Raw genomic sequence first — 12,768 nt, forward strand, 5'->3', positions numbered from 1 at the left:
GTTGTGTACATTTGAACAGCACTTTTCCAGTGTTCCTTGTTGAGTACTTAATATTGTAGCCGCTGTGATTAAGGGCAAAATGCTCTCATTTGTTTACTCTTTGTAACAGCTAATTTTGAGGAAGATATTGCTTGGCACTGATGGAGATGGCGTCTAAACCCGGGACTTTGTACTCTTAAGCGTTGTGCTCTGAAACGCTTGTACTCCAGGGGCAGTTTTACTGGTGGAACTGTGCTAAGTCTCCTCTGTCCGTGGGATTCTCCAGGCAAGAATACTGGAGTGGGTTTCCATTCCTGCCTCCAGGGGATCTACCTGACCCAGGGATCAAACCTGTGTCCCTTACGTCTCCTGCATTGGCAGAAGGGTTCTTTACCACTAGCGCCCCCAGTGTGGGTGAATTCTGCAGGCATTAGTCTTGTGCTTTGGGGCATAGGGGTCAGTTTTAGATGCTGAGGCTCAGATCCTTCACCCCCAACTGTAAACTGAAACTTAAACATTCATATAGTTACTGGAAATTCTTTCGTGTTAGCTCTTCATCTTGGAATTATTTAAATTGTTGATTCACCAAAATTCACTGTAAGATATTCCTCCTTGCACTTACTCATCTGTTTCACACTGGAGTGTCTTACGTGCCAGGAATGCTGCGGAGTGGTAGAGATAAAGAAATGAATAAGACATAGTCCCTGGGTTCAGGAAATTTTGAAACACTAAAAGATTATATTTAGATTAGAATATTTTATATTATAGCACTGGTTTTCAGACCTGTGAGTATGTAATTAGTGTTAGGTTTGCTATTGCACATTTTAGAGATTATGATTTACTTAAGAAGTTTAGGCCTTCATCTCTTCTAACATCAAAAGAAACTGAATCTAATGTTTTCATGCCTATGAGTTATTCATCTTGCAAATATTTACCCAGCAGCTACTTAGCACTGTACTGTTTCCAGAGAATATTGTATTAAACAAAGCAAATGTTAGCTTTGCCCTCATGGAATGTACTGTAAGGATAATCTGTTGACTGACCTTGACTTACTCTTTCTTAACTCCATGCTGTGCCATCTGCTTCACTTTATTCTCTCTTCTGTTTTATCTGTTAGTGTCTGTGGGTATGTTCAGTATTCTGCCACAGATGCATTGTAGGAATAAAAGAAAAGTAAACCGAATAACTTTACTGCTGCAAACCAGTAATAAAACTCCGAGAAATTTCAGCCCCGCATTCATAATTTAATTGTAGCCCCCTTTTGTTTCTTCTCAGTAAACCAGATATAGAAATATTTGCTATTTTCCATTATTTTAAAGCTAAAAGTACAGTTTTTTTTTAATCTACTGGTTTATGTATTAAATTTTTACTACCCAGTTTGAAATCCATTCCTTCTATGCTTGTAAACCTCTTTTTTTTTTTTTTAGCATTGCTACTATTCTGGCTTCTGAAATTTTTTAAGCTTGTCACTCCCTTTTTCAAGCATTTTTGTGGCTTTCTCCTCCAGTCAAGCCCTGTAATTCTCTTGTGTGCTAAAGAAAGCCCTTGGCAAAAGATTACCTTGTTAGTAATATTTTACTGTGAGATATAAAGTGTACATTGGTTGTTTCTTTGTATAATTTTATGTATCTTTGCTGTCACAGTTAGTTTTTAAACCTGTAAAAATTGTTACCAGTTCATTTATTTGAAGCTATTCATTTAAAAATGATCATTTCATCAGAGGTAGGCTTTTGATGAGTAATAAAAATGTTCTTAAAACTATCCCCTTTTCTCTTTCCAGTTTTGAGAAATGGTGCTTGGGAAATTGTGCACTGGGAAAAGGTATGCATTGATTTTTATTTTGTTACAGGAGAAGACATGCACAGAGGCGTACTCTAGTAGATGTAATTTTTGTGTGTGATATAAGCAAATGTCAAGGATTCCACTGATGTGAAAGCTGTTTAGTAAGTAATGTAAACATACATGGAATCTTCTTCAGTTAGTCATTTCCATTTAATAATTCTGCAATATATTAGAAAGACTAGTATCTTAAAGTTATATTTAGAACTTTTTGTTTCTTTCATAGTATATTTTGAGTACTGGTTTCATAGATTTCATTTAACCATGGACTGTTTTGTGTTGTAGTTTTTTTGCTTTAATCATCTACTGTCCAAGTAAAACAAAAATTACATTCTGATAGTTCACATTTGTATATCTTACTACAAATTCATTTATTGTGACTAATCACATTTATACATTGCTAATTCATTTTTTCTTAAAAGTCTTACTAACTAAATATCATCTTCTAACTAGCTGAAAATGAGTTCCATAACATCAAGAAGTTAATTTGCTCATAGGACCTCTAACACGACAGTTAGTGAGTTGAGTCACAATTTAGCAAGTGTTATCCAAATGTTCATATGCTTTTCAGACCCCAGTTTCAAAAGGTAAGCTATGATTGTTAGTTCTCCTTTAGTTCTGGAAGACCATTTAACCTCCAGTCATCCACAAGTGAATAACCTTCCTAACTTTGTAAGAGACTTTTTGGAGCAAGGCCACTCCACCCCGGACCTTGTTTTCTGATTTTGCTAGGACAACAAATGTGTAAGGACACTCAGTTTATTTGCATTTCCAAGTTAAAGGCCACGCCCTTGATTCTGCCCTGTGACATTCGCAGTCAGCTTGTATCCTCCCAGGTAACAGGAATCCCTCTGAACTAACTGCATTTTGATTTTAAATCGGTGGCCAGAATGAAGATTGACATCTCCTTTTCTGGATATTTGAAAAGTCATTACTCTCCCTCTCTTTGGTTTTTGACATGAAAGTAACAAAGAGGAAAATACTTTTCCTTTCCTTATTTCTGTATCAGTTACCTCTTTTTCAGAGGCACAAGATAGAAAATACAAAAAGCTCAATTTACTGTTACAAAAGAAGCTTCTCTTATGCTCTTATATAGTACTTGTGGATTTAAACACTAGAGAGAAGACAAGTAGTATGTAGTCAACTACAATAAATTGATTTTTATTATAAATATATTTCATTTACTAGGATTGTCAGGGTAATTAACATAAATGCATATCCAAAGGAATTGATAACAATTTCTTCTTACCTCTAGTGCTTGCTTAGGGGAGAGGGTGGCATGATTTGAGAAAATAGCACAGAAACACATATGTGACCACATGTGAGATACTGAGAACTTGATGCTTGGCACAGGGCACCAAAGCTGGTGCTCAGGGAGGGAGGTGGAAGGGGAGCCCGGGAGGGAGGAGGCACGTGCATGCCTATGGCCAACTCATGCTGATACGTGGCAAAACCATCACAATATTGTAATTATCCTCCAATTAAAATAAATCAATTAATGTTAAAAATAAATTAATTTTAAAAAGTAAAAAAAAATAAATTAGTTGTAAAGTCGGGAGATAACCATCCACTACCTCACCCTAAAATTAATTTTAATCCATTTTAATGTTTTATTTTCCTATTGGGCAGTCATTATTCCAAGACTGAGTAGATTACGTTAACTTTTCCAATTTTTCACAGTAAAGAAAATTTACCAGCCCATGATTGATAGCATTCTCAGCTGTTTTGGAGTTCAGTGCCACACCTCCCCTAGATATCCCACTTTGAGAAACAGAGGGCTAGAATTTTAACATGTTGCAGAAAGTCATCCAGCCAAAATGAACTGATGTAACTTAATACCTGGAAGTAGAGAGTTAGCTAATTAGAGTTCATAAAAGTTGGCTCAGCAATGAATTCAAGATAAATATTCAGAAGTTGACATGACTATCTTCAGCAATAACAATTTAGAAAAATGCAATGAAAAAAGGTCTCATTCCTAGTGGCATGTGGGATGCTTACAAATAAACTTGAAATATATATACTACTGCTGTAAAGAAAACCTTGAAACTTTAAGTGTTAAAGTTTCACATAAATAGGCAAATGTGTCATATTCGTAGAAAAACACAGCCCCACTTCTTCAAAAGTAATGATATAGCATAACCCAGGGAAATGATCATTTCTTTTTCCTCAAGAGTTTGCTAAATTATTCATTGTAACTTCAAAAACAGACAGTTGAGAAAATAGAAGACTATTTTGGAAAATTAACAGTGTGCAAGGATTAAGTATAAATGAAATGAAAAGTTATTAAAATAGTGTGGATCTGTTGCACGTATATACTTTGATGAATAGCATAAAACAAAACAAAAAAAATGCCTTGAACTAAAGCCTATTTAATATTTAATAAAACAGGGGAAAATCACTGATAAAAGGATTATTTAATAAATCATGCTGGGACCACAGATTAGCAGTTTTGAGAATAGTACAATTTATGTCTAACTCATAGCCCAGGCTAAAATAAATTTCAATTGACTAGAAGAAAATGTTAAAATATTGTTTTTGAAAAACATACAAATAGAATGAAAAACCTTACTTAACATTTGGAGTAGAACAAGATCAACATCTCAAGGATTTATGGAATTTGATTACATAAAATTTAAATCTAGTATGCAACGCACAAATAAACAGAGAAATTATGGAAATATTTGCACCAACTATGACAAAAGATTGAAATTATTGTTATCTAGATAGGAAATAAAAGTTGACAAAAACTAACAAGAAATTTAATAAGCAACCAGACTCAGTATAATATTCAACCTAATAGTACAAGTTGCAAATTTAAACAATATTGAGGTCTCATTTGCTATCAAGGAAAAATTTTTATATTTCAGAATTTTTATAAAGTCTTTTATTCACATAGTATTATAGATTTAGCAATTTAGGTCTTCATATTGACAACCACAAAAAAAAAAAAAGATTTCTGGGAATTTATCCCAAGAAAATATTATCATTTAACATTATTTATAATAGCAAAAAGTTAACAATATATGGATATCCAAAATAGTGAAAGCATTTTATAAATAAATTATGACATTCTATACTCTGGTATATTTTGTGACAAATAAAAGCTGTAATTTCAAATATTGTGGCAACACACAGAAAAATTTTATAGTATCACTCAACAAATACTTATTGAATATATGTGCTAAGCAGTAAGCTCACAATAGAGTCACTGTGTCATAGAATAATCAGAGGTGAAAAGAATGGGATGGTGTACACCAAGATGCTGGTGACGTAGAAATGATTTATTGAACACTAAATGAACTGGTGTGAAAACAGGCTGGCTGTTGTGTTAGCCAGACTGTAAAGTAAGTCTTTTCTTTAGCTTATGTGATATTTTGTGCAATTAAAAATGAAATCAATAAAGCAAAACCAAGAGTCTGATCCATTTGCCAGCATAATGTGATAAACTTTAGTGCAGATGGGCTTTAGGTTTAGGGTTCTTTCTTTCTTGGCCTCTCTGAGTGTGTGGCTACTGCGGTTGCTTTTAATGTTTCTCTGAGGACCTACAGATTTGCACAGTGTCCACCCTGTCATTCATAGATGGGCAAACTTCAGCTCTCAAACACTCGAAGTTTATCCCTCCAGTTTTTGTTTGGAAGCCTTTTCTTTGTTGTACAAGGTTAAAATGCCAGTATTTGGTTTTCTAAGAAAATATTACAATCACAAAGCCCTGAAAAAGGCGTTGAATCCCCACTCTTGAAAGTCAACAGCTGTCTTCTTTACTCTTACCACAGAGATCAGCTCTTAAGGTTAAGATGCAGTTGAGACTGTTCACATGTTTTTGAGTTAGTAGCAGGCAGAAAAATTAGGTGAAGAATCTTAGAATCAACGTATTTTTCAGGCTTTAAAGAAAAGCATGGAATAGTAGGCCGTATGCCCCTGTAAAAGTCACTCTATTCAGCTGCTTTAATGCCTGAAGTTTCCACCATGCAATCTAGTTGTTTGGATTGAGAATTCATATCTTCAGAAATTCCTTAGTAAAAACATAAATATGCTGGAGCCTGCAATTGAGCGATCAGATCTTCCGTCTGTTATAGTCTGATAACCTTTTTCATAATCCTCAATTATAATCTCTAATATTAATGACATGAGAAGGCTCAAGGTAGTGGCCAGAAGCCCTGAGTATTTTTTTAAACTCAAGTATTTTGGGGACTAAAACTGTTTTGTCATGATAACTTTGATTAGAACAACGTGGTCAAAGATTTTTGGCTTCTTGACTTTCTGTTCTGTCTATTCCTATGCACATACCAGACTGAAAACAGAAATGAATGTCACATTAGAAGCTCAGAACCCAATAAGAAAGAGGTGTTTGAGAAAGTGAGTTAGAACCTCGGCATCAGAAGGAGGGAGTAATCCCTTCACAGTGCAATGAGAGCAGCCTTAGCATTCACTGAGCCTTTGGTCTTCCCAAGCCTTTGGGGTAACCATGTTAGACCTTGTAAGATGCTGATACTTTCTTTTAGTTTTCAGTTTTCTAACTATAAGCCTTTCATTTGTCTTACAATGAATGAAGATTTTGGAAAATAGTGCAGTTTGTTAGAGTCTAACAGACTAATGAAAATTCCTAACGCTAGTACAGACAAACGTGATCCTGACTTTATGAAGAATATCATCTGATTGAAGAGCAAATGTTAACACACAGGAGATGATTAAGCAGCAGTTAAATGGTTACCTGTGTAGAATTCTCTCCTGGTGCTCTGGCTGCAGAGAAATTGGTTCTGTTTATCTTGCTTTTAGTGAGTGCTAGCAGAGCATTGTTAAAACGCATTACTTTAAGGGTCAGTATACACCTATACTTGCTATTTTTTGTTTTCCCAGTTTCCCCTTTTTTTTAAGGAAGGGGGTGTTTGATCCAAGGTCCCTGACAGTTTGTCAATTTCAGAGAGTTCAGATTTCATTTGAAACAAATCTCTTTTGAATCAAGGTATTCATAGTTTCCCTACCTAGATAACCAGCATACATACCATAAATGAGAAGGTCTCCTCCAACTTCCCTAACTGGTCTCTCCCGCGGTATATAACTAGACCACGGTGGGCTGTCTCTTATTGTGATTCCCACTGAGGACATCCATCTCTTCCCCACACCACCACCACCCGCCCCCCGCCCCGGCCCGTGCAGAAAAGTATTATTTTGGGGTTCAAGGAAAAGTAGAGAGGGGAGAGAATAAAAAGGCTTTAACACTGCCCCCGACAAGAAAAGGGGCTTTTCTTCTCTTGATTTAATAGTAAAACTTTTAGATTTTTTTGGCTGCTAAGAGTGAGGTCTAATTTCGTGGCTATCAGAGTAATTTGCTCAACTTGGCCAGCACACCAAGTTGCTACTTAGTTGGAGTTACTGTTTGCCAAAAGCTCTGTGACATTAAAAGCTCTTTAAATTCCTTCTAAGTTTCCGGACACAGTATATCTTTAATTTGTCTTCAGATGGTGCTCACACTAATGCTAACAGGTAGTAAAATAAGAGAGGGACTTAAACTGGTTTTTCTTTTTTAATTTAAAATGCAGTGATCATTTCATTATATTTGCTTATGCAAAATCAGACTTTGCAGACAGCTCAATGTGGGTTTGAGTCTAAGCTCTTCCTCTGTGATCTTGGGGAATAACTGAGAATCTAAAACTCTTTTTTTTCCCTCTCTAAATTATGAATTTTAAGTAGGATTCATCTGAGGAGTAGTGATATATACATACATAGTTTTTCCAGTTGTAATAAGATTCCCTTAAACAGGGTAATGATTTCATCTGGAAAATTCCTCCTTTTTATTTTTATGTCATAGGGAGAGAATGATGAGAAGATGAGATGTCAATTAAGTGACCAGAGTGGATGAAATAGATTTTTATTAAGCTGTGTTACTTAGGTGGTACAATACAGATTCCTTGCTTGTTTTTTCGTTTTAAAGGATTGCTCTCTCCTTGGCCTCACTTCTAGATAATTTTATGCCATATTGTGAAGATAAGTGGTTCTTGTTTGCCAATAAGCATTTTTTACTGTATTCTCTGCTTAAATACAATGGGTTGTGTATTTGTAACTATTTTCAATGCAGATAATTAACCAATTCCCAGTTTTCTTTCAGGTAAATGTTGGAGATATAGTTATAATAAAAGGCAAAGAGTATATACCTGCTGACACTGTACTTCTCTCATCAAGGTAGAGATACCTACTGATGCTCAAACAGTGTAGAGGATGGTTTCTCTACCCTGCATTGACCTTGTGATTTCTCCAAGGAAATAAAGAATAAACGAAGAATTTTAAACCTCTCTAATGATTTTGAACTAAACATTAAGAAGATTGATTGGGCTAAAAGGACTCTTTCACATTTGCCATATAGAATAAGTGATCGGTACTATGTTTAAAATTCAGAAATTATAATTACAGTTAAGAGTCTACGCTCCCTCTGAATGTGCTCAGATCTGTTTGTATAGACTACTAACTCTTGTAAGATTTCCTATCACTTATTTTATATAATACATGGATTGGGTACTATTGATTTATCTTGCAATCTTCATTCATGATAAATTCCTTTATGATGCATTCATGTATCCCTCCAAAGTTTCTTGATCTTTGTGGTGCATTGGTACAAGAAAATGGATAAATGAGTTCTTTTTTGTCATCTTGTCTTTTGAAATAGTATGCTCTTCCAACAAAAATTAAAGCACTTTTTTCTTTCTTCTAAGTTCTTTCTTACTGAATTTAGATAATTTTTGTTTTGCTCGTATTTAAGATAGTCATAAATTGGTCATATGGCACTGTAACCCTTTAAAGAATGTGACTTTCAAATGGCTTTAGGCTTAAAAACTGTAAAGCTAGTCCTAATATAAATTAAGAAAAATGTTTTTACTATTTTAGAGGTTGTTTATCATCATTTCCTTGGACAGTTTTATTTGTAAAATCCACATATAAATATGGACAGTGTCCTTTTTTCAAAATCTGTTTAATCAGGTCATTATTTAAACTGATTGAATTTGTGACAAATTAGGGAAACTTAACTGAGCAATAAGAGTTTTTTAGATATTTATAGAGGTAAGTCTACAGGTAGTTGAAGTAACTATAGTAATTTTTTTGTATTTTATAGCTGGGAACTTTTGGTGCCACTTACCTATTGGGTGTTTTTTTTTTTTCCAGAAGGACTAAAATTAATAGCTTTTAAAACTAACCTTTCTGCTTTTAGTTCCCTTTGCTCCTAGCTTTATCAGGGCAAGTTTGTAAAACTGAAGGATGCTGGTAATGGTCCCTGTGAGAATGAGCCAGCAGCACGCTTACTGTCATTGGAGCAAATCCCAGGGTTCTTGTCTTGGCATGGTTTTTTTTGAACCAGAAACTTACTGTCTCAAACCTTGACTTCACATCTTTCAAAGTGAGGAAGATGGATTAAATTATCAGACTCTTAATATCCCCTGATTCTACTTTCAGTTTAAGCTAATAGTCTTTTAAGTTTTAAAAATGGCTAACCAGCAGAATGATACACACTTGGTGGTACTCAGTAGAAGTTTGATAGAGGTAATGAATGACGGACCATCTGAATGTCATACAACAAATTTCAAAGGGATAGTGAAGCATTCCAGCACTTTAGGAAACTTTTGATATTTTCCTGATTAAACTTATTATAGAGACATAACTTAGCATAGAAACCATCATATGCTGAAACATTAAGTACAATTTTCATTTTTATATGCTCAGAAATATGAAGATAATTGACTATGCTACCTTGAATTTATATTTAATTCTAAGTTGAAAGTTTTTAAAATATTTTTCATCTGTCTCTATCCAATCCAAACTACTAATAAGCTATATACTTTTGTTTCTTAAACTTGACATTTTTACAAGATTTCTTTTCTCAGCATTAAAAGCATTTGTTGGTGGCTATCAATATTGGTCAATCAAACTGGTTTCCGTATCTTAATATACATCTACTATGGTTAACTTCCTTCAAATGATTACTTCTGAAAAGATTATCTGATTCACTGCTTTTTGTTATTTAATGGAATCAAAGTAAAGTATAAAGCTTGTGCTACTAAATAGTTCCACCTAGTGACAAAGTACCACCTTTCTGGGGGGTTTTATTGGTTTTTAAAATTTTTTTTTCTCAAAATATTTTTGCATTACTTGGATCTTGTGAACCTACATTAGCCTCAAGAAGTAGGTAGAAGCTTTTGCCACCATTAACAGAAAGATGAATTTTGACTTTGTCTTATTTTTAGTCATTTCACTTTATCCATTGACTGGATCAGGGTTGGAACACCTAACTCCTAGCATCTCATTGTACTACCCTGTCCACTGTCAAAATAAGGACATAGTGATCTTCACCAGCAAGTGAGCACTATTTAGCAAAAAGCAAAACAAGAGTTTATAATGTTCTAATTTCTAAATTTTTAATTTATTAATACTAACAGTACATCTTCTTAGAGGCAGTTTGAAATTAAAATATGAACATGGTTGAAAGTTACTGTGTTTCATTGATTTTCATTTTGAAATGAAGAAACTGAAATTTTAGCATATAACAAAAAACACATATATAGGTTCACAAAGCATAAAATACTGTAAAATAAACCAAGCTGTTAATCCAGTTTCAGACAGATTCTTGCCATATCTATTTCATATCTTGTCTGAAAAATTTCTCCTAGATTCAAAGACTCGTTCTGCCAAACTGTTCATTACCAAAACTTTATTAGTAAATAATTCAGAAGTCTGCAATTATAACTTTCCAGATCCATGCCTTTGCAGCTTTATGTTAAATATATTAAGATGTTTGTGCAATTAAACTTTGAAATGTTTTGGAACCAGAACATTTTAATGAAGATTTTTTTAGTATGGGTGTAGGAGAGAGATAGTATAGTATACTTTGTTTTTCGAAAGCCTAAAAGTAGTTTTCACCATTATCTCTTTTCTTCTTAGATAGGAATGGATTTACAATAGATGGCAAGAGAGTGAGGAATTGGAGAAAGGAAAAATCTGTTAGATAAAGTAGCTCTCTATATAAAAATATGCTTTTATTTAGTTTGCTCAGATACACTTATGAGTAAAATTTTAGAAATCAAAAGTTTCTGTATTAAAAATTGAAGATTGGGCTTATTAAAAGCAAATAAGTGATTCTTAAATATTCCATTTTCTTGTGCCTTTAGACCTGATCAAAATAAGTTTTGAAAAAATTGGCATTAGACATTTTTATTAACATGTATTATTTTCTATAATAATTTCAAACTTTCTGTCTCTTTTGTCCATTTGTTTGTTTTTTTTCCCCCCTCTGTTATTCATTTTTTTTGTTTTGTTTTAATTATTTTAAACTGGGACCTGTAGGTGGCAGTAGGGGAAATAGTGAAAGTGACAAATGGGGAGCATCTCCCAGCAGATCTCATCAGCCTGTCCTCCAGGTTAGAGCCGCTGAGTTGCACAGGGCGTGTGTACGTGGGTCCTCACCTTTCACCAGAAAGCAGCTCGCACCCAAAGATGGTAGAGCTGTGTGTCTCTTCCTTGAAAGCACAAACATTTTATACTTCTAGGTGATGGATATTTCACAGTTGTTTCAAAGTCCTTTTATGAATACATTGTTGAATGATGTTCATCCCTCGAGAGGGGAAATTCAGCTCCTGTTGTTATCAACAGGAGTCGGAGTCCATGAGGCATGCCAGTAAAGGTAGATTTTAATTTCTTATGCATCATTACTATATATTCATTTTACCAACTTGCCTAAATACTAAGACTTCATTTAGTACCTCTCCAGGATACTGTTCTGAACAATGTTAAGATTTACATGAAAAACTGTTACTGAGAAATTTTTGTAATTTTAAACATTTGTCATATATTTGAGATTTTCTACAAGTTCAGTAGAATCCCATAGCAGTTGTGGCTATAATTTGAGCTTGTAGGGCTTTACAGAGGACCCCCTGCACAAAGCTGGATGTTGTACAGTTGATACTGCATGCTTTGGGATCAGTATTTATCCCACTTGTAACTAATGACATCATGCACGTTACTCTGATCAACTTCAGCTGTCTCCTAGTGTCTGTATTGTGATACGCATCTTGTTTCACCTTTCCACTAACTAATCTAAAAGCCTGCTTTGCCTTTCAGTAGTTTGTGTTTTGAATGTCATCATAATTTGCTGAAATAATTATTATCTAGCATGATTCCTTATCTGAGACTTCTTGCTGCCTTTTCATAACATTGTCAAGAACTCCTGCAAAAACAGTTGTTTTAAGAGATTGAGAATGTTCTGAATTTGGATATATGTTGTATTTACCCCATTTCAAAGAGAAACCAGGCATTTAACTTTCTAACTTACTTGCCATTTAAGGTTCTAGAAAAGTTGTTTTATGGGAGAAAAAAAAGATAGACCATTATTCTCATTTGATCTGAGAATGCCCTTGGCTATAATGATCAGTAGAAATTTATTGCTTTTCACTGTTAAAATATGGAATTGACAATGGTCATTTAGCATTTGTTATCCTTCTGTATTATCAGAAGATATGTTTTATAAAATTTTATAAACCATTTTTATTTTGAATATATACATAAGTAAATTAAAAATTGGGAGTAATTGATAGAACTAAATTAGTATTGTGACAGTAATAAAAAATAAAACCTTAATTGATAAAGTGAAAATATAGATATTGAAAAACTTGTCCAGTTGGGGAAAAAAGTATCAGCCTTTATGTAAGAAAAAGAAAGCCCATAGAGAAATTAAAGGACTTGCAAGTTTACTTTAAAGTGAATCTGTAAAATATTTGATTAATGACCACAAATTTCAGTACTTTTCACAAGTCTTCAAGCCATAAAACTAAGCAGTGTGCTCATGTCTGAAAGTCAGAATCTTCTGCTTTACACATGTACAAATTGGAAGTTGATTAGAAAATTCCAGGTGTTTGTGACTTAGAAATTTCTGTGAGTATACATACTTATCAGAAATTACATTCATAGTTA

At 33.9% G+C, this 12,768-nt stretch overlaps 1 protein-coding gene across 1 annotated transcript in view; it reads left to right on the plus strand.

The window, feature by feature from the left end:
- ATP8A1 (ATPase phospholipid transporting 8A1) overlaps positions 1 to 12,768 on the plus strand; it is a 240,371-nt gene that overhangs the window by 55,071 nt on the left and 172,532 nt on the right. The window contains exons 6-7 of the mRNA XM_070451955.1: positions 1,760 to 1,800; positions 11,146 to 11,219. Coding sequence (XP_070308056.1) covers positions 1,760 to 1,800; positions 11,146 to 11,219 — 115 coding nt within the window. The remainder of the gene's footprint in view (positions 1 to 1,759; positions 1,801 to 11,145; positions 11,220 to 12,768) is intronic.

The sequence above is a fragment of the Odocoileus virginianus genome, chromosome 21 (assembly GCF_023699985.2).
Source record: "Odocoileus virginianus isolate 20LAN1187 ecotype Illinois chromosome 21, Ovbor_1.2, whole genome shotgun sequence".
Taxonomy (NCBI): Eukaryota; Metazoa; Chordata; class Mammalia; order Artiodactyla; family Cervidae; genus Odocoileus; species Odocoileus virginianus.